Source organism: Perca flavescens, chromosome 1, assembly GCF_004354835.1.
Source record: "Perca flavescens isolate YP-PL-M2 chromosome 1, PFLA_1.0, whole genome shotgun sequence".
Lineage (NCBI taxonomy): Eukaryota > Metazoa > Chordata > Actinopteri > Perciformes > Percidae > Perca > Perca flavescens.
In genome coordinates this window covers 18,847,243-18,874,361 of record NC_041331.1, presented here as the reverse complement: position 1 = coordinate 18,874,361, position 27,119 = coordinate 18,847,243, and the positions used below count along the sequence as shown (strand labels likewise).

Sequence of the window (27,119 nt, the reverse complement as noted above, 5' to 3'; positions counted from 1 at the left end):
AGTGGGGTGTTGATTTGACTCAATAGTATTTTTTGAGACTTTAGCTAGTGGTATATTAGACTGCATTGTGTGAAAAAGGGGTGTTTAAATATAAGAAACACCTTGCAGTGTATTACCTTGGACCAGTTGAGGCGTTTCATGGAGGTCTCAGGCTTGAAATCCTTCTTAGGCCTGAGGCCAAAAGGCAGTGCATGGTGGGTGGGGGAGCCTAGACCACCCCCAAACTCTAGAGGGGGTGGAGGGGGGGCACCAAATGGAGGAGGCACTCCAGGCGGGGGAGGTGGGGCATGACAACCAGGCAAAGGAGGCGGAGGAGGGGGAGCTGGCATCCCAGCTGCTGCAGCAGGGGGTGGAGGCCCAGATGAGAATGCTGAGGAAGAGGACGCCTGTCCAACATGGGCAGAGGACAGACCCACAGGTACAGCTCCAAACTGGAAAGGAAGAGAGGAAATAAAATGTATCTGAACAACTATCAAAAATGCAAATGGTAGCCTAAAATAAAAAAAAAAATAAAAAAAATCTTGTAACAACAACATTGGCAAATAAATGCCCAGAACAAAGAAGCACTATTGAGTTTCCCTGGAGCCAGGCACTTAAATACAGGGTTGACGAGTGATTTCACTCTTATCACCAAATATCAATCACCAACTCCCAGTTTATTATAATGACACATATTATCCATGTAGCCAAAGTATAATAAATGGCTCCAGAGAAATCTACTGACATCCAAAACTATTCAAAAAACTTTATGAAGTCATACTGTACTGGTGATGATGTCAGTTACTAAAATCAAGTAATTCTTGATCTTGGTCTCTTCGGGGAATTTATTCATAATAACAACAAATAACACTATGGTTGTACTGGACAGGTGTTAATGTAACTGTTACACAACTGTTGTAAATTGGTAACTGTGTGAATGTACTGCAAAAAAAAAAAAAATAAATAAATAAATATATATATATATATATATATATATATATATATATATATATATATATAAATATATATATATATATATATATATATATATATATATATATATATATATATATATATATATATATATATATATATATATATATATAAAAATTGCCTTTTCAAAGCATTAATTTTTTTAATCACTTAAGTCAGATAATTATTTTGCATAGCTGTCTTCTTGCTTGCCTCATCGGCATATTTTTATTCTTTTAGCTTGGTTCCAGCAAATATAAACTTGATTACATAAGAGTTTGATGGTTACTAAAAGTGCATTATTTTTCAGAGTGTGGAGCAGTGCTCAAGAAACCCTTCACCGGATAAATAAAATGAACAGTGGACTCGCATTGCAAAGAAAAAAAAATGACTGAAACTGGAGAGAGCTAAAACAAATTACAGCATCTGCCAAGTGTGCAGCCCAGTATGCTTTCCTCTCTAATACCACTGTTCTACGGATAACGGAGGTGTACCATCCAGTAGAGGCCAAATGCTCATAGACGATCCAGATTCTGTCCAGAACCTACCCACAATGACTCCCTCCCTCCCCCCCTCACAAAGTTTCGTAAATTGTATCATACAGAGAAAATGGCTTATTGATCCATGCACCAGTTTTAGATTAAAGACTCAACCTAAAGGTCAGCCCTGGGCACTCTGCCACTGCCTCTAGAGGAAAGAACTTCTTTGTTGAATTAACGTGTGTGTGTGTGTGTGTGTGTGTGTGTGTGTGTGTGTGTGTGTGTGTGTGTGTGTGTGTAGCATTGGCTACATGTACCACCGTCATTTGAACCAAGGTACTATTTGAGTATTCATTCTGTGTTTGCTAACTCAAATTGAAAAATTATCAGGAAAATAGAAATGAAGTTCTCCTCTCCTCTCTGAATGTGTAGTTATCTTGCAGTGCCAGGGCATGGGAGCAACTCTCTGGAGTGTTTCGGGGGGGGGGGGTATAAAAAGGCCCAGTAGTGGGTTTGAAGGGGGTTGTCAGAATAAATTGCTTTTAGAACAATTTCCTCTTATGGGATAAGATCAGAGAATCAGAAATGGCCAACATGGAGGACTTGTCAGCGTTCTCATTAGATTTAGTGTCAGCTAGCCAGTAGAGCCTCCATGTCAACCCAAAATGCAGGCTCCATTGGATAAAATCCCAACCACCATCTTAGCAGCACCCCAAAATAACAAGAAAATCATAATGGAAAGTAAGAAAAGAAAATTGAATTGCATATCTATTCTAGATTTAGTTTTTTTTTTTGAGTAATCAAATGTAGTGTTTTCTAACATCACCTTAAACAATTAACACAATTTACAAAAAAAATAAAAATGACATTGAAAAGAAATAGGTAATTTACCTGGGACCTGAAGGCCTGCAGCTCTGCTTGGAGTTCAGCTATTTTTTCATCACACTTAACCAGCTGAGCTTGTGCCTCCTGTCTGCTTAGAAACTCCTCTTCAAACTTAAAAGAGAAACATGTATCCAAATTACACGCATACACACGCTGATATTAAATTCATTAACATAAGCAGTATTGCTTAAACGTTTAAGTCTAATGGTGTAATTACTTTATAAAATCAATATTCATTTGACCTTGATTGCCTTCAGTTACTGATTCAATTTTAACACCCATTCATTAATAAAACCTTTTAGTCCCATACACACACGTCAATCAGTGAGCCCATCCTTCTAATCAGGATCTACAACCTGCTGCTACCCTGACTTAAAATAATCACAGCAGCCAACGCATCTTACCTCACACGTTTCACAACCACTCGTGTGTCTGATTGTGTGTTATGACAAAAACATTACTGTTCTTGCTCAAACTTGTTGTAGTAAGATACATTTGCAAACTCCTATTTAACCTACGTCTTTGCCATGAACATAAAAAAGATGGACCTTAAGCTGTAGTACACAATAAAAAGTAGGGAAGAAACTTATCATTTATCTAGTTTGATATGGTAAGAATGGGTTTTTCCATATCACAGTTCTCAAACTGAAAAATCTAGAGGATATGTACAGTTGTTATTAACAACAAATACTCTTTAACTTGCATTACAAAAATGTTTAGTTTCCTTGATTGTAATATTTTAAAAAGGTAATAATAATCTCATTATTTTATAGCAATGTCACGTCCTGCAATGCTCACTTTTAAAAATAGCTATTTTTCAGTTTTTGGAAAAGAATTAGAGCATTTAAAGCCATTTCTGCTAAGGGATGACTGCAAATGAACTGCAAATGTCTCTCAAGTTACTGCTAAGATGTTGAATTATTAGGCTTATAACCCAAGCCCAAGGGAATTGGCAGTGTCATGTTTAGTTCACAGTGTTAATATTTTATTTTGTAAACAGATTAGAACAAATCAAAATAAATGCTTGCATGTGTTAGTAGGCTTTGTTTTGGCCAGGTAGTGTATTGGATATGGTTTTTTTTTCTCAACACTTGCCTTCTCTGCCAGGTCTGAAGCTCTCTGTTCATACTCGTCAGTTCGAGCTTTGTCTACACACACCTCTGAAAACAAAAAAACAGATGAAACAAATGAAAATAATTGATGTCTTATTGATATAGCTCTAACGCAAATCAACTACCAGAAGTTATGACTTGCCTAAGAGGTGGCTGAAGTCCACATCTAGGCGCTTGCGGTAACTGAAGTCTGGGTCAGTGCCGCTACGGTGGAGCACAATTTGAGACACACACTCCTCAATGATCTTAAAGTACTGGGGCCTGAGAGTCAGGATAAGAGGGGAAAATAGTTCAAGAGGCAGTGAGAAAAAAACAGTAGAACAAACATACCTTTTATTTGATTTAATTTCATACTTTTATTCCGTTGTGTCTATGCATTTGTACAAAGAGCGGTTATCTGGACAGATTCAGGTGTCAGAGGAACTGAACTGTCTGCAGGAAAAGCAGGGTTAGTGAGAAGGTATAATGTGGCATATACCAACAACTTCCAACAACCAATCAGAGTCATTGCATAATAGATATTCTAAACATTACAGGAGGCTATAAGTCAGGGCTACTTACCATAATGATGGATTGGTGAGTCAAATCAAAGTATGATGTTCACACAACAGGTGCATTTTAAACCAGGTGATACAGAGCATCACATTTACATGCTCAAACAACATCATCCTAAAATGCGGTTGACATGAAAATCAGATCTATCCTGAGTTCTTACACATCGGTCCGTGTACTTGGCGGCCAACGGATTTTCGTTTTGAAAGGAAAAAAACAAAAACGAGAAACGGCCAGTTTCCCAATTACCATTAGTAAATAGGAAAACAAAAAACGGAAAACAACCCATTATTCGTTTTTTGTTTTGATATTAAAAAACGGAAAACGAAAAACTATCTCGTTATCCGATTTTCTTTGATGTGTTTGTAGATGGAACTCGGAAATTAAATCGTGTGTATAAATCTTATTCCTCATTCATTTTTTTCGTGACCCGGAAGCGATCGTAGGTAGTAAGCGGCTGCATACCCGGAAAGCATTTGGACATCAATGAGACCCATGAGACCATGGACAGTTAGAATGATACGGACGTAAAAATGTTTTTAGACGAATATGCTAGTTTTATATTAGAAAACCGAAAGAATGGGATGTCTTGTGGGGATATAGCAGCTGCGTTGGGTGGAACGATACGGGGGTTTCTGAGAGGAGTGTGTGGAGGTGGTGTGATCAGCAGGGAATGTGGCGAAACACAAGTTGACTTTTATTATGAAGTGGTCACAGGAGATTAGCGCCGACTCCTCTCATTCATCAAAAATGAGTCTACACAACAAGACAACCATCATAGTCTAATAATAATAATAATAATAATGAAGCGAAAACATTTTCAAAATTTCTCATTTTCACATAAAAGGTCTAACGTTGTTTTGCGCCATTGCTTTGGCAAATATCTGTCAGACAAACTAAAATCGAAACCATGATATGGCTTTCCCTTATCAAATCGCAAAAGACAAACAAACAAACAGGGATATAATTAGTATAAATAAGATATAAAATCAATATAAATGTGATTTTTGGAGGTTAAAAAAGTAACTAAGTAACTACATTTTAAATTAGCTACTTTTACTATTTTACTTGTACTTGAGTAAACAACAAAGTAACAGTACTTTTACTTAAGTAGAACATTTTTTTTTACTCTTTTCACTTCTGCTGATTTATTTAAATCTAAAAATTGCATAGACCTAGCCCTAGTCTGCATATCGGCCTAGCTGTGGTGGTCAGCTTTTTATTTACTTTAAGAGTAGCATTCATTTGTATGTTTAACAAAAGCAGTAAACGGCGATTGATAAAAAAAGAAAAACTTGCCTCAGCAATACCTTCAGCGATTTCAACTTCAAGATGGCCGTCAGGACAGAAGTCCCTGACAAGTCCCTGCTGAGCACACCACCTCCGCACATTATTATTATTATTATTATTATTATTAGACTATGATGGTTGTCTTGTTGTGTAGACTCATTTTTGATGAATCTCCTGCACTTCATAATAAAAGTCAACTTGTGTTTCGCCAGTGAAATGCTTTTAATATTTGCATATTAAAAGCGATATGCAGACTAGGGCTATGTCTATGCAATTTTTAGATTTAAATAAATCAGCAGAAGTGAAAAGAGTAAAAAAAATGTTTTCGCTTCATTATTATTATTAGACTATGATGGTTGTCTTGTTGTGTAGACTCATTTTTGATAAATGAGAGCAGTCAGCGCTAATCTCCTGTGACCGCTTCATAATAAAAGTCAACTTGTGTTTCGCCACAAGTCCCTGCTGAGCACACCACCTCCGCACACTCCTCTCAGAAAACCCCGTATCGTTCCAAACTGTGAACCCAACGCAGCTGCTATCTACGCAACTAGCATATTCGTCTAAAAACATTTTTACATCCGTATCATTCTAACTGTCCATGGTCTTATGGGTCTCATTGATGTCCAAATGATTTCCGGGTATGCAGCCGCTTACTACCTTTTTTTTAATTTATTTTTTATTGAACAATAGTAACAACCAACCTTGGCCTGGTACAGTAAATGAAATGTCATCACAGACAACAGACAAACACCTTACATAAGAGAGAAGAAATAGCAGATAAAAAAAAAAAAAAAAAAAAAAAAAGCCACTTACTACCTACGATCGCTTCGGGTCAAAAAAAAAAATGAACAAGGAATAAGATTTATACACACAATTTAATTTCCGAGTTCCATCTACAAACACATCAAAGAAAATCGGATAACGAGATAGTTTTTCGTTTTCCGTTTTTTAATATCAAAACAAAAAACGAATAATGGGTTGTTTTCCGTTTTTTGTTTTCCTATTTACTAATGGTAATTGGGAAACTGGCCGTTTCTCGTTTTTGTTTTTTTCCTTTCAAAACGAAAATCCGTTGGCCGCCAAGTACACGGACCCACATCTCTCTCCAACACCAAATCTCGACTCCCGCCAATATTACAGCCATTTAGAAGGAAATGGGTGGACAAAACGCTAATAGGGAAAAATGTAAGAAAACAGGAATGGTGGGGCTAAACAGAGGACAGACAAGGGACAGAGACTGTGTTCCAAGTGAACAGATATACAGCACGTATTCCATAAAAAATATGGAAAAAAAAAAAAAAATACAAAAGGCTAAGTGTCTTGATTCTTGGAATTGTAATATGGTCAGCAGGATGTTACACAAGTTAGGGGCTTTTGGTTTCTTTGGAACTACTACAACTTAAAAACTCTAATTTATACACCACTTACACCTTAATATAAGAACGGTTTTGATGGTACTGAGTAATACACACCAACCTATTACCAGTTGCTAAGTAATTGCAGTTAAATTGCTTCAAATGGCTCTGTTGAATGCACTGATCACACAATAACCAAGGGCATGTCACAATAAGAGACAGCTTATTATAACAGATGGCATGCAAGGCTGGGAGCCGCAGTGCTATTCCAAGTTAAAGGGAAAGTGTCCGTTTAATCTGCTCATTATCTGAACACAATGCCGCTGAGAGTCCAAATCTCTCTACGCCAAATCATTAACTAATACTTTGAGGCTTACAAACCGCAATAAATCAGGGACACTGCCTTCCACCTCTTCCTAAAACATTTGACTGGTTCTTATAGTATACCACGTATATAATTTTGAAGGTGAGCTGAACAATGGAATCACTGAATGAATATGAAAATATTGGCAATCAAATGGAATCAGGCATGTTGTCAGTCAAGCTGCTGGTCTTTCATTACTCATTGACTTTGGGACCCCTGTGTAAAAGGGACTATACAGTATATTCTTGACATTAAGGATACAAATAAATAAATAAAGATCATGTCACACCCGTCAGTCGGGAGAGATGTGAGGAGCATTAAAAGGATCACATTCAGATATGATGTCTTATGTGCCAAAGATGAAAATAAATCATATCAAGGGTATGAAACTGCCTGAGGAAAACTTGCAAATGTATTGTTAAAAAAAAATAAAAAAAATAAAAAGACTTAAAGCCAACTAAAAGAGTCTAACAAGCTACACCCTATGGTATGAGAGAATCAAGGGGAAAATATGCAATCTCCCATGCCATTAAACTATGCATTTTCATTACATTTGTTACAAAAACTAATATATAGATACATATATAATATATATGTATAATACAAAAAAATTTATTGCCAACCTCAGTCCCAATACTTCTTTTAAAGATGATGTTGTGAATGCATATGTTTTCTAAGTGTATCTATACAACATTACTTCACTCAAGCACTGAAAGCATTTAGTAACCTCAGTCCGAAAGACCAAAAGTCAAAATCTAAAATCTTGCTTGCGTGATGATAGTGACATTTCTTTGATTATCAATGCGTTGATGGTCTTGTTATTAATGTAATAGGTCCCTTAAGCCACAAAATGTGAGAAAGGCCCTCAAAATTCCCAAAGCCTATTTTGATCCCTTTGATTTCATTATAACATAACCCTGTTTAGCTGCTTAACTTACACCCTTGAACAAGCACAACAGAATTCCGATTCATGCTTTCAGGAGAAAAGGCTTTTAGAATGAGGACTAACAAATTAGTTTGACTGTCTGTAACGCTTTCTTGGTAAGAGATATTTTGCCGATTTCAATCAAGCTCTGTGTCACGGCAGTGTATTTAGATAAACGGTGTGTGCCTTCCCTCCGTGGCACCAGTGCACTGAGCTCGGAGCAGCCGGGTTCTGCTGAAATCCGTCAGATAACATGCTGAGGTAAGCAGCTTACATTAGAGCAGACAAACACAATGTTTAATTCATTCATAATTCTTTCTTTTCAAAATGGAGAGTGCTAGTTACAGCTGCTAAGGTGTTCTTGGACTTTTCGATTTTCAGTGGAGGGGGTTTAGCGAATGGTCAATTGACTAATTGTTTCAGCAATAGATTCCAATGACAGACTAATTATAATATTGAATTATTGTCCAATAAATAAAGTATAACTGTTACTGTAATCTATGCGAGTCAGCTGGTTATCTGCCAGAAGATTAAGAAGATTGTGTAGTCTAGACATGCCATGGTTAATGAGGCCTGAACATGGGGAGGGTAGTGAGCTTTTGTGTGTACAGTAATATTCTTATGCTGTTATTGATGATTCCAAAATAGATGCAGCAAATGTTAGCAGTCATAACACCAATGTTAACATTTCATAATAGTTTCAGAGGAAGAAAGCTTATCAGAGAGAGCAGGTGCAGGGTGTCAGACACTTAAGGTGTTGATTTTGGGTGGGAGAAAAACTGCAGGTGATCCATTTCATATTCTTCAGATTAGAGCTCCATCTTTTGATCAAGCCAAGGTTTAACTCACACCCAGCTGTGAGCGAACTAACATAAAATAAGCTTTTGAAAAGTACCGTTAATAGGAGACGAGAAATACTCTGGAGCCATGGTAGCTGTAGATGGACTGGAGATTAAAGAGATAGCATTCCTTTTGTTAGCCAATGTCACTGAAGAGGTTTAAGGCTGAAGGAGTGAGACCTTCACAAAACACAAGCTCTTCATCAGTGTACATCATTACGAGTGTTCAAAAGCCGCTTAGACCTCCGCTTGTGTGTGCCTTTGGCTAAGATGGGAGATTAAAATGCTATATGTCACTCAGTCATCAACACACAGACCATAAGTTATATTACTGTACACTTCTGACACGTTTGATCAGAGCCAACAAGCTCTGGTCTATGAAGAAAATAACAGAGATAATGAATAGAACTGATAAAAAAACTAATAATAAATAAAAATCACAGAAAGTCCAAGTCACAGACATACAGGGAGACGCTGAGCGTAAATGGGGAAAGAAAATGAGGTAAAAAAAAAACTGCATTCTCCATCCCACTTTCGATAATAAAATGTTCTGTGAGTGTGCTGCTGATTTTTACCTGACCAAGTAGTCGTTGCGTATAAGCATCAGGTGCTGCAGTATAGACAGGAAATAGGGCTCTGCACTGCTGTCCTTCACCATGCTCTGTACAATACTGAACACGTCCCCCACATCAGTGCAGAGAGTCAAGGACTTGTACGTAAACAAAAACACTGCATTTTAACATAAAAAGTAGAAACTACTGAAATGAAAAAGAAATTAAAGAATTGTAAATTTTTAAGATTAACTGACCTTAGTGGATGCCATGTACTACATACATACTTACAAGAAACAGACACTGAATTAGAACTTAGTGTTAAACGTGTCGGTTTGGTATATTGACAAGGATATTCCAGTTCGCTTTTGATGTCTTCCAGCCTGTGAGAGAACTCTATCATGTCCTCTTCTTTGTGCTCCTCAAATACCTTTAGCTGAATGTCAAGGGCCTCATTCCTGATGGTTGTCAGATGCTACAGATGGATTAAGGTAGAAAAAGAAGAAAAGGTAAAACAGATTAAAAGAGATAAAGATTCAAGCAAAATAAATCTGAGAGAAGGGCTTGACATCGACACCAAAAAGGAAGTATCAAGCTCAAGTAAAGACAAGAAGCTCATTCTAAATGCTATTACTGATCATGATAACAGGTGTTGGGACCAGCTTCTCATTTTAATTTATTTGTTTCTCTGCAGTTAGAACAGATAAACATGTTTGGTAGATGGTATGAAAGCCAGTAGGAAGATTATTAGCCAAGGCACTAGAAACGTTATTGGTTTTCTGGGTGCTAACACAGACGGAGGACGTGCAAACCCTCCTCTGTGTTTCATAAATTATTAAATCTACAATATTTCACTGAAGTGGACAACTCATTTAAATATTAATACAAGGTGTGTGTGTTTGTGTGTGTGTGTGTGTGTGTGTGTGTGTGTGTGTATGTGACTTACCGGCAATATTTCTTTCAGGCCACAGCGCATGAATTCATTTCTGATGTGCAGCCTGAAGTCCAGCTCATCAGGGGATGTTACTAGTGCATTGATGAGCTGCATGCATGCCACCTGCAACATGAAGGGTACACAGAGAGAGAAAGAGAGAGAGAGAGAGAACAGGAGAAAGAGACGATGGACTTCTTCTTCCAGAAGTTGATGAAATGCAATCTAAATGAGTTGTGTCCCTTGGAAGCAGAGGACCATAACTAATGCATGTCTATTTTCTCCAGTCACCAACTAGAGGGGATGATTTTAATATTAATGCAACAACTGCAGACCCATACACACAAAACTAACTAACAGTCAATTTTAGACACAAAACTCGCTCTTTTGGAAGTTGTTTTTCACCCCTCCCCTATGAGTTTGGTTTACTGCACTGGGACCGCTGCATCCTCTGACTTTTCAGCTAGCCAGGCAAACACAGACAGATAAATCTATTATTGATCAGTAAAGCAATCCACTCATGTGTGAAAAAAAGGGTATGGCAATGCTTGAGTCAAGGAAGGATAGATGTTTCCAGGTTCATTGTCAATTTGATAGCACTCTTATTTTCGTCACGGCACTCTAGCTTAGTAATTACCTGTCTTCAAAGTAACATTTTAACATTGTAATACAGACCGCAAAGTGTCACAAAACCTTTGTCTTGACATGTGAGTGGAGTGCAATGGTCAAATTTAAAGAGTTTAACAATTATTTGAATGAGTTCCTACCATCCACATATCCTTTGGTTTAAGTACACACAAATTCATTATAAGTCAAATCTTAACGCAGAGAGCTGAAACTCAATCAATAACAAGAGACAAAGGGGGAGTAAAGAAAAATCACTGCAATGCTTTGCATAATTTTTCATGAGTAAAAGATGATGATGTAGATGCGATGTTAGACAGCTCATTATATAATTTAATAATTTACTATGTGTATTTAACCATCTACATCAGCCTAAGCTTTGTATTAAGAATAATGCATAGGTCAGTTACAAATACGTAAAGACACTGAAAATGTGGACATATTTGATTTCAAATATCTATTGTCTATTGTCTATTTACACTTATTGTCTAAATGCAAACTCTCCCTAAGCCAAAGGCTACCAGGGGAGACGGTGTATAAATGTAGTCAAGTAGAACAGAGAGCCTTTGGCCACACAGTGCCACGGTTAGGATGACAGTATCTGTGCTTTAATAATGCATGGGGTTAAAAAGGAAACTGCTCTGCTGTGTTAGGGAAGTGGGAAGTAATAACAAAGCATCAATTCCTTCCCTCACTATTTTCCTCTACTATTGCTTCCACCCTCTTAGAGTGTCCCTACGGTTTTGCACCTGTCAAAGGTAGTTACAGCAAACTGAATGCAAATGCTAAGGATAATTCTACAGGGGGCAAAACAGATATCATCTTTTAATTAAGTTTAACATTGGTCACTGCACGAGTATACAGAACCAAAGGAGCAAATTGTAATGCATTCTGGAGTTTAATGCTCAGTGTGTGTGTGTGTGTGTGTGTGTGTGTGTGTGTGTGTGTGTGTGTGTGTGTGTGTGTGTGTGTGTGTGTGTGTGCATGCGGTAGTAGCATTGGATGAAAGATCTGTCTCTTCACATCCCTTAGCTACCAATTAAAAATGCAGAGGACATACTCCAATCATGAATTACATTTTTGTGACACAAACAGATGCCGTCCCTGTTTAAAGCAACCCATATGCAATATCTCAAGTGGATGTATCAGCACGGAGATGATACATCTGAAAGATTATGTCCACAAAGAGAGGGATTACATGTAAAAGCAGTGCATAAGATGATAAATTGGGCAATGTGCATAGACAGGTAAACATTTCTCAAACCATAAAGTGGATTAGGGAGGAGAGGGACTCTGAGTTTACAATATATTAACTTTGAAACATGAGAAAGGGAGAGCTTCTTTATGTATAGATTAGAGAAATCTGTGGTTTTATGGTTTGTGTTTGTTTTATTGTGTTCTCGTTATTGTTTTTTTTTTATTCTTTCTTGTAGCGGTTATTGTTTTTTTATTGCACAATGAAATAATGCCTGGTTTTGCTAGCAGTATCAGTAAAGGTTATTACATATGGCAACTGCACATCATGGAAGATATTTATCCTACAGTAATTGAGCAACCAACACCATTACACAATGATTGTGGTTATTACTGCAAATTGTAAAATCAGATTAATAGTTTCTAGACTGCCTCGTTATAATACAGTTGCTTGTTTGAGCCACAAAATTAACCCCAACTAGGACATTTAAGTTATTAATCAATACATAAATCAATTTGCTCCAATAACCGTTAATAAACACTAGGCACTGAATAATTCGAGAATACAAAAAGGTGATAAATACAAGCAATATATACTGTAGTCGCATCAATGTTGCCACTGTGACTAGATCTGTGATTTGCAATACTTTACACCCAGATTTGACATGAAACTATACATTTCTTTGAAAAACAGACTTTATCAACCCAAAGAATGTGTAAGTGACCCCTGAGCACAGAGTGGTCGTGTTAAAATGGTCAACCTCCTACAGCCATTCCATATTTCATTTCAGTGAAACCTAGTGGAAATAGCAAAGGTGTCAATGGCTGTACAGAACATGTACTTTGCACTTACTTGTAATTGAACCGAGCGATCTCGTAGTCCCTGCACAATGGGACTGAACCTCTCGATGGCTCGCCATTCCCCTGCTGTGGTGATGGCTTCAAGGACCTTTTCCAAACTAAATGAGAACATGAAATGTATGAGCGAACAATTGGCAGAAAATGAAGACATGATTTCATTTAAAGGGATTTTGAGCATGAGCACTCTTCTATTCGACTGTATCCAAGTGAATGGGCTTTTCTAAGGGACTTTTATCATTGCACTGTAACACATTAAGACTTGAATAGGATTGTGACGACAATGTAAAATTGATAAAATGTCTAATGAATTCAATAATTACCTAATTTCAACAACTAAATCAACTTCAGTTCAACTGGATATATCATTACAGTGAATCTTATACATAAAAATGCATACTGTATTACTTTTTTGAATTACTCTTAAAATGCCTTTTGTAATTTCTAGTATAGCACTTTAAATCACTCAAACTATTTCTCCTGGAAATATTTTCTGCATATTTACCAAAACAAGGCAAACACCTCACCTACACCAGACACAACTCTTGAAATACATCCGTCAATATACAATATAGTGGTATCAGTAATGTGATAGTTTTGAGAGTGACACTGGCACTCACAAAATCACAAGCTTGTCTTACTCAAAATATTTAACTCTGCAAAATTATGGCAGTTCAGCCTTTTGCAAATTGTTGGCTGTTTAATGCTTTCCTTTTTCATATTTTAAGCCTTTGATTTGAATTGATAATAAAAAAGAATAAAGGGTAGTTGTCAGCCCAAACTAAGAGTCTTTCAACATCAGAAAAGCAGTAAAGACATGGCTATGTCAACAATATGGATGAATGAAGCCAGAACGTACGTGTTCTCTTCGCCCACGATGCAGATGGCTGACAGCAGCTTTACCACGTCAGTCATCATTGCAGACTGGGTGGGATCAATGGCTCTTGCCAGTAACGCAAGACTTTTCTCCTCTCCCAGGATTCGATCCAACCCATACTGCAGTAAAACACAAAACATGATTACCCAGATATGCTGCCATTTGCAACAACAAGAATACAATGGCCTGTCAAACAGTAGCACAAATCGTATTACTTTAACACAAAATGTATTCAAATTCACTATATTTACCTTCACTCCAAATTACGTTTAAATGATCAAATGTCTGACCAAACTTAGACTTAAGGTTAACGGTGATCATCAAACTGTTTTAGAATAATTCTGCTATGTGAGTTGCACACTAAAACCAACAAAGAGAAAAAAAACAATCTTGCAAGAACACCATAATTACAAAAAAAAAATTGTAATTTTCAATACAGGACTAGCATGTGATAAGAGCCATGTACAAAGAAAAACAGTTTCAGCAACATACAGAACTGTAATTACTGTCGAACAATGAGAATTCAGGTTTATTTATTGTCTGCGGTAATTTGTACAAATTTGAGAGAAAATCAATTGACCATTTTTGGACTGGGTTAGAAAATAAAAGGTTCAGGACAATAATATATTGTATTTACATTTTCGCTCTTTGTATGGCAATGAAAGGGGCCTTTATATTACCAAATAAAGCGTGAAGAAGTGATGGTTATTTTCTCTTTTAACAGAAACAATACACAGTGCTTTTGTAGATCTGGTAGTAACACCAAGCATTACTAAGCACTCCAATCATATTTTCTGTTTGCCTGTTTAATGTGGGCTTTATAGACTTGAAGAGGCAGCCAGCTAACCAATTTATGTGGTATTCAAATATTGTCCTTGGAGGTGAATAGTTATGTACAAATAAATATTAATTTATGTACAAATAAATATAAAAATTTTTGCTTCCTTTTCTTTCTTTTTTTTTTTCTTTACAGTTTTGTTGATTTTTCTGTCACATTTCCGTTACATCCATAGTAGTTAGTAGTTCCCTATATTTTGCTCTGCTTCATGCAGAATTTCCAGACACAAAAGAAAGATGAACCGTGCCAGTCCTCTGTCAATGCTCCAAAGAGGAGCTGACACTACTGGAGCAGGTTCGTCTATCCAAACACACATGTCTGATATATACACTATATCTTTTTGGAAATGTTTTGAGCAGTTCTCTATACTTTAGAAACCAACGGAGATCTTCTAAATCCTCAATACCAGTGTTCACATATACAGTACAGTATATAGTAGATAAACAGTGTAAATAATTAAAAGTCAGTGGGTACTAACAAAGTAATGAAAATGAAATAAAAGTAAAAGCAGAGAGCTACTATATACATTTATAGTAACAATGCACTTACAGTACATCTAATCTATATTAGGGAAATCGGTTTTCTTGGTAGAGTTAAGTTGTTCAAAGGGCAGTTTCACAGTGTGGTACCTTTTATTAGGACATTATGATGGCATTAGTGACAGACAATAGAAAATATGCAACTGTGTGACTTGACGCAGGAAGTCAGAAGAAAATAAAAGTCTACAGTGACAGCTGGCAGAGAACACCTGTCTTCTTGGCATTGTGGGTACATCCTTTCCCAAGATGCCTCTCTAGCCAGGGAAAGGTCTGGGCTGACAGAGAGGCCTACGGGTAAATGCTGGCATCTGGCGCCTGTTGAGACGCAGGATTACATGAGACCTTACAGCACACTTTGTGCCAGAGCGCCTGTGTATCCGTCTCCGTTGGGTTTTAGCTCCATGTGGCAAGGAGGTACAAGGAGGTAAAGCCGAAGCATTGTGAAATAATGCTACTTCAACAGAACATATTTTTATTCACAAGTGCTTAAGCCTGTGCGATAATTCAATATTATTGTCTACTGACCTTAAGTGGAATTATTTTATCACAATATATCATTATATTGTCATTATATACTCTACAGGCCAGGAAGCTTAGATCTGTGCAAATGTGTCACTCAGTGCCATCCCGGTTGCGTCAGGACATTAGTAAAACTCCCCTCAAGTGGCTCCATATTGTTTTGATACTGAGCTTCTCCTCCACTGGTCATAAACTCTTTGTAATTGAAATCCCAGGCACCTAATTTGGTAATTGCGTGAAAACACCAGATGTCGATGTGGATGGGATTAAAATTGCCCTTGGAGATCAGATTCAACTCAAACTAAAAAGTTATTTCAGAAAGATTTTTTTTCCCGATGTGTGAAAGGACAAAACTGAGATAATTCAAAAATGTATTCCATCCATTAACAACATTAATGTAGGAATAGTAACACTCTGACTTTGGGGACTCCTGGTGATACGGCCAACACGACATGCCCCTTCAATGAGTTAATCAAGGTTAATCAATTCGCAAACACTGCCAAGTGAAGTTTATGTGGGCTATTATGCCCACAGACACAAACACTTCCCAAGACTATAAACAATGAATCCGATTAGTACATTATTTTACTGATTTCAAAGATCACACAATACTGTCTTGCTGACTCAGCTTTTCATTGAGACATGTATATGATAACAGTAAAACAAAAATTTAAATTAGCTGAAGAACATTTCTCCTTCTAGTTGTTTTCTTTAAAACAAATACTTGCAAAGACTGACCATTTATGGCAGGATAACATCATTACTTTGAGGTTAAAAAACACTATACAGTAGGTCAATAGGGAACTGAAAAACACATACAACTCTATCGTCATTACCTTATTGTTCATGAAGGCTTTGAGACACTGGACAACTTTGTGTTGATTCTTTTTGTCAAGCTTATCTTGCCTAGGGACAGAGAGGGAGAGTGATGAGGAGCAGTTGGTCTCTAATGTACAGCATGAAGACAACAAATTGTTTGCAGGATGAAAATGAGTGTGCATTGTCATATACAGATAAACGACTGATTAAATCCATATAGAAGAGAGACAGGTAAGAGTCTGTGAAAGAAGACACATGAGTGAATGCATAGACGTACTGTTTCTTGAACAGCAACCTTTCCAAAATGTCCAGCAGCAGTCCAAGACCCTCATGGCCGAAGCTCTGCACCCAACTGAAACAAAAACACATCAAATCAATATCCTAACAGTGTAAGACTGACACCTGACAACACCACTTTCATACTCATCAGCCACTGTGGAAAGCTTTAAGACAGAAAAACACATGTAGTATTCAGTATTTTGTGCTGAGGAGAAAGTCAGAAGTAATAAACAGAGGATGTCTGATAAGAAAAACTGCACTAAAAAAAATGATAGATGGAGGGAAACAACGGAATGCACATTCAGACACAGTTAAAGCTATAGTTATCTATATAAAAGTGTATAGTCTGACACAATACTGCATTATTTTTTTATAAAACAATATTTTTTTAATAAACACATGAAAAGAAACATTTAAGAAATTATCCCTTGAATTTGTTTTTAAATAATTGTGCCAAAAGGTACTGAGACAATAGAAAATAAACTTGCCATTTATCTCTGTTGAACTGAGAGAACTAATTTCACTTTTAGGCCAACATGTAAACACCAATATACCAGCAATAATCTAATGGTGGCCGATTGAGTATATAAGCATTGATCAAGCTCTAATGCGTTTTGCAGAATAAAATTCTACACCTTGACATAAACTCTGCATCTCGGATGTAAAATAATGACCCCAAAAAAGCTGAGAGAAAGAGTCCCGTTTGTATTTTTAGTTAGTATTTTTTAGTAGCAAAGATGTTCCGACAAAGACGTAAAGAAATCTTATATCAGAAATCATATCTCTGTATTATTCTGCTGATTATGATATTAAAATATATATATATAAAAAATTGTTTTGTTTGTTTTTTTACAAAGTGGGCTAAATGTTCAGTTGTAAGTCAAAGTCACATGTGAGATGTCACAAGCACTTTTAAAAAAACAGAATGTCATCAACATAAACTTCAAAGACAGGGTTTCCTTTCCTGTTTGAAAATATACAGCTGCAACACATGTAAATGAAAAACTATCTAAAATAAATAGCCTATATTAAATAACAACAACAACAATAACAGACTGATTAAAAGAGAGGGAAAGAGAGAGAGGGAGAGAGAGAGAGTGATGGACTGAAGTTTAGGATACATACATAGGACGGTTCACGCCTCGTCGTCGTCCATTAATACCTGACAATGGACACCTCGTCGGGCATTAACCCTTACATAATATTCCGGTTTTTGCCCTAATTCCGAAAAAGATGATATTCCGACTAAGCTGTATACATGGCTAATGAAAGGGAGTAGTCCACAAATATTCCTGTTTACATGTAGCTGTGCAAAACTGGATTTTTTCAAAGTTTATCAGCGACGGCAGACTTGTTGGAGCGTGTGAACACAGCCTCCCTCTTTCATTCCTTCAACCAGCTTCTTGAAAAGGTCGTCGTAGCGATGTGTGTGCATGTCTTTGATAATGTTTAAAAGTAGCTGCGTTTCTCCTTCTTATTGGGTCTGCAGCCCTGCAAACTGTTGTCTGGTTGGTTTGTGTACAGAAACCATAGCAACGCACAGAGCTGACCTGTGATGAAAACCCCGATTGAGACGCATATTCCGAATGCGCTGTATACATGTCCAAAGAATGCTTCTAAAACCCGAATAATAACGGAATATCCCACGTCTTAATCGGAAAATGTAAATTCGGAAAAAGGCCTTTTTCGGAATATCCAACCGGAATACGCGGTTTACATGACCTGTATCACATTTGGAATGCTGCAGAAGTGATGTAGTTGAACTCTGGCCTGGGCTACTAAAATCTTTGTGGATCCACATACTATGTGAGAACGGTTACGCTTTTGCCTAATGAGAATAATTCCAATTTTGAGACTTCATGGATACAATCAAAATCTACTTTTCCTTGTTACTAACAAATCAAATGCTGGAGATGCAAGGTTTTCAGTTTTCACCCAAGAGTGACGGTAGGGAATGGGAGAAAGAGCAGCGACAACTTTAAAAGAACAGAGAAGTTTTACCTCTGCTTCAAATAAGGAGCACGAATTGGAACAAATTTTACATTTTGAGTTTAGGGGAAAACCTTTAGGGTAAGCAAAAAAATAGAGACAAAGACAGCATGAGGGAGAATGTAAGCAGAGAATGTAAGCAACTACACTTCCCTCCTGATTGAAACTGAATAACATAATATCTGAACATTAGCATTCAGTGTTTGTCCTGTTCTAATCAACAAGCTGCATGCCTCCCAGCATCAAATCAAAAACAGAAATTCTCAAGGTGAACATAAAATGGGAAGCGATTATCTGAATCGTAGGTAGAATTCTTGAAAAGGACTACAGGGTTGTACGTATACGCATGTCCATGAGTTTATTAATCTGCTGTTACATTGTTGTGTGAGATGGTAGATGCTAATTTTGTTTCACCTTTTGTTTTGTTCACACCTTGATTGCACACTGGTAACAAGTGATTTTCATTCAACATTTTTCATCCCAAAAAAAAAAGTGTTTCATGTGAGTGCAGTGACTCAATATATGTGTAAAGTAGTTTTTTCAAAGAAGGTTAACAGTTGATCAATTTTGAATGAAAAAAGACCAATGGAACACTGCAGCCAGGCAGCGTCCTGACTGGCACTGCTGCAGATTATTTAGGCTGAAGTATATAAAAAAAAAAAAACGTTATAAAGGCCTTGAGTCTAAACGATCTTAAGTGTACAGTAGTAATTAGGGCTTTTATTAATCGTTATCAAATCGCGATTTGAAAGAATGCAATTAGCTAATCGTGAAGGCCGCGATTAATCAAATGTGCAATATTCAGTTTAATGTTTGGTGTAACATTTGGTTTAAATTTTATTTGTTCCTCTTTTTATTATTATATTTATGGTTTTTGAATAAGCTAAATGCTGGAATAATGTTACATATCACTTATTGCTAGAAATTCATATCTATGTTCCTCGCAAGATATAGAGCAGTTTTGATGGTGTCTCATGTTATAATGTTCCACGAAATGTTTCATCTGTTACACAGAGAATATTAAACTTTAGCTAAACGTTTTAAAAAAATAATCGCAAATCTAATCATAATCGCAGACTGGCAGAAAAATTGCAATTCGATTTTTTCCTTAAATCATTCAGCCCCAGTAGTGATCATCTGTATTTGAATCCCCAAAAGACCTCACAGCTCAGGAAGTACAGTAATTTGCTGAATATGCTTAATCTTTGCTGAGAAATACAGCAAAAGTCTAGACCATCTTGTGCAGAGATGTTTACTCAAACAACCTTATACTGGTAATCAAAGATCCTGGCTAAGAGAGGCTGCCAGAAACGGTCACTGCCATTCTGATGAAGAAAGGGAAGGTTGCAGTCAAGGCAGGTAAGTCATGAGGCTCTCATGTTAGAGAAAAAAAAAAAAAAAAATCTATTTAGCCTGCACTTCTCACTGGGCCATGGCCCAGGCCATTCTGGTTATAGAGTAGGCAAGGCAAGGGTTCTTGTCATGAGCTTCATTGAAATGCATAACTCAGTGGCAACAGCATGCTAGTTTTTCCTCATCGGTAGCTGAGGCAGAGAGCAAAAGGAAAATATATATATATATCAGTTGATCTATAGCGGGAATTATTGCACAGGAAACCAACAAGCCTGTACTGTCAGGGTCTGCTGCAACAAATTTGAAAGACATCTGTCTTTAAACACATGAATGAAAAGTGGAAGGTAATAGTGGTGACATGAGTCGGCTTTCAAAGGTTTCTAATAAAGAGCCTGGCAAATTTAGACTATTTTAGCTTCAAAAGCAAGAACAATCAGGCTGAGGCAATAATGTATCTAAGGAGTGCATCTTTGTGTCATAGTTGAAGGTCTGGAAAAGTTGGGATAAGGCCGATACAGCTGGGCAGACATTGTACAACTATTGATCTTGTAAACTGTGTTAACTCAGACTATACTTTTTAAATGGGCCTTTGTGCACAGCCAGAACCTGGTACTTTTATGCTCACACTGTACAAATCAATTGAACGTGGGTGCTCACATTGAACCTAAGTACAGAACTCCCCGTTGGTTTTGTCCGTGGACAAGCCAATGCCATAAAAGCAATTGAAACAAGATGGTTACTACAAAGAAAGAGGCTAAAGAGAGAAAAACAGCATTACTTTCTGAAATTCTATTATGAATAGAAGATAAGACAAAATAAAAAAATGAAACCACAGATGTATGGGAGGATGCAGAAAGTATGGCCTCTTTGTACTGCAGCGAAGTTCAGTTTTATATCACAGCAGTCTCAATACAGTTTTAGCCAGATGTTAAAATAACAGATCTCTTGACAGCAGTCGTGGGGACAGTGGAACTTCTCACACCGCAAGATAGAGCGGTTAAAAAAAAAAAAAAAGTCCCCAAATTTAATATTTTACCTTAAGAGACCCTAAGAGAGCCCCAGCTATTTCGGCCATCATTACGGTCTTTAAAGGACAAATCTGGCGCAAAATTAACCTAGGGGTTAATAACACATGTCCGAGTTTGACTGTTCTCTGGCCTATGTTTTCATGCTAATCAAATGTGACCAGTTTTATCGCAAACCACCAATTACCTTATAACGCTAGTTTATAACCGCTAAAGTTGAAGACAGACACCGGCAGAGGAGAGCAAAGTCTTGGTGAGCAGAGCAGATTTAGTAATGTCACTCACGAAACAATGTCTGAATACTTCAATAGAATAAGCTGGTTTGACCATGGAGATGCAAGAAATATGCACTAGTCTAGAACAAAGGACCTTCTTCCTGGTTTTGCTTTCTTGCTCCAGCCCTAGACACATGGTGCAGGTAGTGATGCATTTTGGTACACTTGGATTTTTCTATGTGTGAAACAAAACCAAACCAAGGAGAAAACGCACCAAGTTTACAATCTCATCAACTGATTCAGACCAGAGCAAATTATAGGTGTGAAAACACCCTAAGAGGCTGGAGTAGGCTCCCTTTCAAAGCTAGAGTAAAGATATTGGTAACATATGAATGTAGACAACCCAAGGCATCCAATGGTGCCAACCTGTCTTGCTAGCTCGTCGGGAAGGTGGGTAAATAAGGCTGAGGGAAAAACTGCTGTGGCCATTTTCAGGATGTATGGCTTTAGGTATCAGTGCAGCATGGATAGGGTCCCTTGAGTGTTTACATAGGTCACAGCAGTTCTACACATGCTACTTTCACAGCGGCAACAAAAGTTTTGGTAGTGTGCACATTAGAAATATATAAGCATTTTGGTGGAAATTAGCTAGTATGGTAACCGTGACACATTTGTATGAATGTGTTTTAAATCTCAATGTTGATTAAGATGCAATGTACCCAGTAAACATCGTCCATTTACTAAAATAAATAGGTAAAATACACACAAATTCTGGTGTTCTTTTTTGCCATAACCAATCTGGATAAATTGATGTTGTTTCCTGTAAACGAAATTTTCATTTTTGACACAGAAGTGTGCTAGTGTTTGCTAGCAGCAGTAAATGTCACCTCAATTAAAGAAGAATGTTATTTAATTATGTTCTGTAAATCAGCTTAGATCAACCTGTTGATCTCTGTTGATCTCATCCCCACTTGAAGATGAATTTACCATTCTAAATCTCGTCTAGAAAGCTAGAAGGCTGATGTTTTTCCTACCTAGGAATCCACCATCAATGAGCACAACACCACACCAAACTGAAATGCTAAAATAATTGGAGTTCTGGAACCAAGGTAGTATATTTCCATCACTACTAACATGCTGATGGACAGTGTATAGGAATTTGATTCTAGTAACAGCTGTCCATTTGCAACTGACACACTTAAATCTGACTACTTACAATCTTCCATGTCTTGTGTGAACACTGCATAAAAAACATTTCAACATGACTTGCAGGAAAATTATCCCATTTTATTGGTCAGTCCCTCAAATTGTGGATTAGATACTGTAAACTACTTGTATTTGATATTTTTACAATGCAATAAACACTAATTAATGCTCACTCTGGGATCAAAGGCATACTGTAATCATGTCACCATCAACAGATAGAAACGAAGCACAGCAGCATTCGACTGAGGGCTATCATCTCAGAAAGACACCAAGAAACCGAGCGAGGGAGAGAGCATTAAAAAAAAAAGGAAAACAAATTCATCATCCCATACCCTGGGAAACAAAAACAGTCATAAATCAAGGAGAAAAATGAGGCACCTTATCTGGCTAACTTCACAGCTAAGGTAGCTTGACTTCTAACAGAGTCTCAGGAGAATGCCTCCAAGGTTCCCAGGCAGTGCAGCAGTGTTGCACTCCGCTAAAGCGATTATGAACCAGAAATAAAAAATTAACTTTAAAATGTTGTCCCAAGTAGAGCAAGTTAACTGACTACAGGAGGGCTCTCCTGGGACAGAAAGAGAAGAAGGCTGAAGTCACAGCAATGTGGAACATCTGAAATAAAAATAGAAGTCATTTTATTCAGTGAAGACTGATTGATGCCACTCTAGTATGCTATTAACAACGCTTGTAAAAACACATTTCTAAAGTCTCAAAATTTAAGGTATTAAAAATGGTTAAGAGGGGATACATTTTTTAAATAATTTTATTTAACAAAAATTGCAAGGTAGCTTTAAATCTTTGCAAAAATCGTGAGAATATTCATCAAGGCACATACAAGGGTTGACTATTACCATTTTAATTTTCGCTTAGCGAGAAACATGTAAAAAAATAAATAAAGAAAGAAAAATACACATTTATTTACAATTAAAAAATCCACACTACAGTGGTGGACTGCATTGGGATTAAGATCCCGTGGGTCCTGCGGATCCCGGGATTTAAGAGCGCTGCTCCTGATCAATGGTGTAACCGACTGTTAGCTTCGCCTAGCTTGGTTTCAAAGAAAATCCACAATGCACACGGAGCATCTAGTTAAACACTGACATTTTATTAACACTCCTCTACTCCCTCTCACACTTCTTTCCCGGGGAACTGTGCCCCTCCCCCTTTCTCCTACAGCGACTTGAGGGATCCCATCAACACAGACTTTAACATTAAATCAGTTCGAGAGTGCATTAAAAGACAGAAACGAAAGGAACTAAAACAACCTGAGCAAAACAAACCACAGCCAACAACACACAAAATAAATTAAAGAAATAAATGAATACAATGTCACTTTGCCCTTATATTGCGCTACAATAACTACTTATTGCACTTGAATATAATTATGCACTAGAATGTAATTTTTCTACTTATTACCGACAGGTAATAATTTTTTAGGTCAATCTTAAAAGACCCTGTTCAGCCATAGAATCTGGTCAAAGGCTGCAAATGTGTCAGTATAGATAAAAATAAAGTATAGTTGTAATGTTCAAAATACAGAATACATAACCTACAGCAAAATGAATAGGAAATAAAACATTAACAAAAATGCAATGTGTGTATAAAGGCACTTATTGGGTAGCCAATGAAAGCAATACAGCATCTCAGCTATAAATTCTACCTTTAAAAAAAGATAATAGTTTTGATGGACAGTGTCAGGAGGTGATCATTTAATCATGTTTATTATTTAGGTAGTAGTTTGCAGTGGTGGTTTACTGGAAAGTGATTCAAATATTATTCCACCCTTCTGTTTGTACATTGGATAGGCACAATATTAGAAACACCTCTTGATGTAATGCAGTCCAGTTCAACACCACTTAAAAACTACTGTACCAACCTCAATAATAAACATAACGTTAAATGAAAACCTCTCATTATCTTTGAAAATGTAGAATTTGTGGCTGAGCTGTTGTATTGGATTGTATTGTATTAGATTTTACAGGTGGTCCTCATAAAGTGGCCAATGAGTGCATAATTCCTTTATTTAAAAACGACCATTTGCATGTATATTTTATGACAGTACTATAAGTATGATCGGTTTAAGGAATTGTGAATCTGTGTGTATGAGAGACAGAAAAAGCGTCCAAGGTTTATTAAAAACATTGGTGTAAGGAAGAGGAATGCTAAAGGCTACCCTACGTTAAAACTGAACTGAAAATAAATAAATAAATAAATATGGGGCTTTGAACCTGAAGGTCAGTTTTAATATAAAATCAAAAACCCATTTCCACTTGTTTGTCAGATCCATTTATCAAATCCATTTAATACAATTGCATCATGTAGCCTTGCTGGTCCTGTGGGATATTACTGTGTCTTCACAAAGAGAGGGAGAGAGCTAGAATATCTGAAGTGGGTAAGGTATACAGAGGTCAGAGGAAAGCGTCACAGGGCGACACCCTTGAGCTGCAGGAAGTACCAAATTACCTTTAAGTCTCCCTGCTTCGCTGTAAGCAACCTGATGAGGGAGCACATAAGTCGGTCAGCCTATTCTAGAATAATGCAAACACCTTATATGGGATAGACGCAGTTAGATTTTGGGTACAACAGTGCCAAGAAAGTGACTGTGATCAGCATCCAAAAAAACAGTGGCAGAAAAAATACCTTTACTGCCAAATCAATCCCACAAGTCAGGACTGTAATGGTGCTATTAGATAGCAAGGGACTACCGCTGTCGGCACACTCTCACTAGCCAAGACCGATTTATAGTCAAGTCAGACTATGTCATTATACATGAGCCTGCCTGTCCATTTTTATCAGTGGTGTCTTAAGGAAAAGTCAGTGCCTACAGGCCACGTTTTCCTCAAAGATCACACAGGTGAGGGTCCCATAAACAGCAGACAGACTGTTGTTATTTAATTTACACTTTTATGGGAGCTCATGTAGCCGGCTAACCATCCAACAGTCTATCCATCCATCCTTTTCGTGCATGTACATGTAATAACACAATTCCTAGAAAATAAACATTTACATAGTGCAGCTCTCTGTCTTGGAATTCTAAAAATAGATATTGCAACAATCAATTGAAAATCACAATTCATCTTTTTTTTTACCCAGACTTACACCAAATGGCAAGAAGGAACTAAGCCACTACGCCCACTCTCTTCCTAAAACAGGTTTACCAGAATGAAGCAGACAGCCCACACCGTTCAGTCCAAATATTTGCAGTTTGTTTTCTTTACCATCAAGCCCTGTTGTTGCCATTATACATTTTATTTGCAATCCTCTCATTCACCAAGTTCTCAAAACCTTTTGTAGACACTGCAAGTTCTACAGGGCAGTGGATACAGGCACAAAGCAAAATAGAGAGAAATGCCAATAACCAAGAGGTGTGGATGAACATGTAAAAAACACCAATTGTCATCTTTGACATGACATGACTTTTATATCACTTGATAGGTTTTCAGAATCTTTTTAATTCACCTATGTAATCTATTGAGAATCTTTGTTTTTATATTCCATTTTAGTCACTTATATGACATGAGTTAATATGGTCACTAATATTTTAATCAAACAAATGTCTCATCAAAAAGGTTAACTGACGAACATACATCGCCTTGAGCAGGTTTGCCTAATTCAAGTTATGAAGCACATCTGTCCTTGGCAGTGTTTGCACATTTTTGCTAATGTTATTGATTCTAATCATAAACAAAGAAGGCTTACAAAAAGTGGATTGATCATAATTAAAAGCTCCTAACACCAATTTTCTGTCTTGATAGAGCTGTAGTGCTCAAGAGGTTCTAGAAAACTTTGAGGTCTGTTCTTTAACTCCTACATCCATGTGCCATCACTCATGCACTACTGTGTAAGTAGGTGGGAGAGAGCAGCAGTGGGTGGGAGTGCTGTGACGATGAACCTGGTAGTATGAAGGCTTTATTAGCCATGAGAAGGCTTAGACCTAGTAAAAATCAATGAGATGAGAGATTCAAGGGGTGTTAACATTTAAAGCTATAGTGCGCAACTATTTTATATTAATGAACATCCATTACATTCAAGCCATTTCCAAATGAGTTGATACAAAGCTAATAAAGCCTGTCAGCTCCACAGAACTCTATCTGTATCAGTATGGCTATGTTTACAAAAGGGTGTAAATCAGCTCGAGTGATGCGTTTTACGTCACAACAGAGAAAGCAGCAGCGTTCAGCTTTGGAGACAAAGAGGATATCTAAATTACAAGATAATTACCTCTTCTGAAGAGTCCATGTTTTTTAATCCTCTGTGTCCTTGATTTGACTGGATAAACTCTACTAGCAACTGTGTGGAAGAGGGGTGGGGGGTGGTACGCGATCACTGAAGGCTTGCGTCATGTGGATGTACCGACAGTGTTGTTGTCATTACTAAGAATTCTTCATGGGGGGCGACAGAAACTACGCACTATAGCTTTACATAAAGATCTACGGATGTTAAAGTGGTTAGAATAAAAGGAAAAGGAAGATAAGTTAGAAAAAGGGAGGGTAGTTATACCAATCCTATCCAATCTCCACAGCGCTGTGGAGTTAGGTCCGGCTAGACCA

At 37.2% G+C, this 27,119-nt stretch overlaps 1 protein-coding gene across 4 annotated transcripts in view; it reads right to left on the bottom strand.

Annotated features, from left to right (window-relative positions):
• The window catches only part of LOC114555081 (protein diaphanous homolog 3), a 192,194-nt gene that overhangs the window by 141,303 nt on the left and 23,772 nt on the right, over positions 1-27,119 (bottom strand). For all 4 annotated transcript variants that reach the window (XM_028577187.1, XM_028577211.1, XM_028577195.1 and 1 more), the window contains 11 exons: positions 16,780-16,854; positions 16,520-16,589; positions 13,770-13,906; positions 12,906-13,011; positions 10,250-10,360; positions 9,660-9,778; positions 9,328-9,444; positions 3,570-3,688; positions 3,411-3,475; positions 2,322-2,426; positions 117-431 (listed from right to left, as the gene is read on the bottom strand). In XM_028577187.1, coding sequence (XP_028432988.1) covers positions 117-431; positions 2,322-2,426; positions 3,411-3,475; positions 3,570-3,688; positions 9,328-9,444; positions 9,660-9,778; positions 10,250-10,360; positions 12,906-13,011; positions 13,770-13,906; positions 16,520-16,589; positions 16,780-16,854 — 1,339 coding nt within the window. The remainder of the gene's footprint in view (positions 1-116; positions 432-2,321; positions 2,427-3,410; positions 3,476-3,569; positions 3,689-9,327; positions 9,445-9,659; positions 9,779-10,249; positions 10,361-12,905; positions 13,012-13,769; positions 13,907-16,519; positions 16,590-16,779; positions 16,855-27,119) is intronic.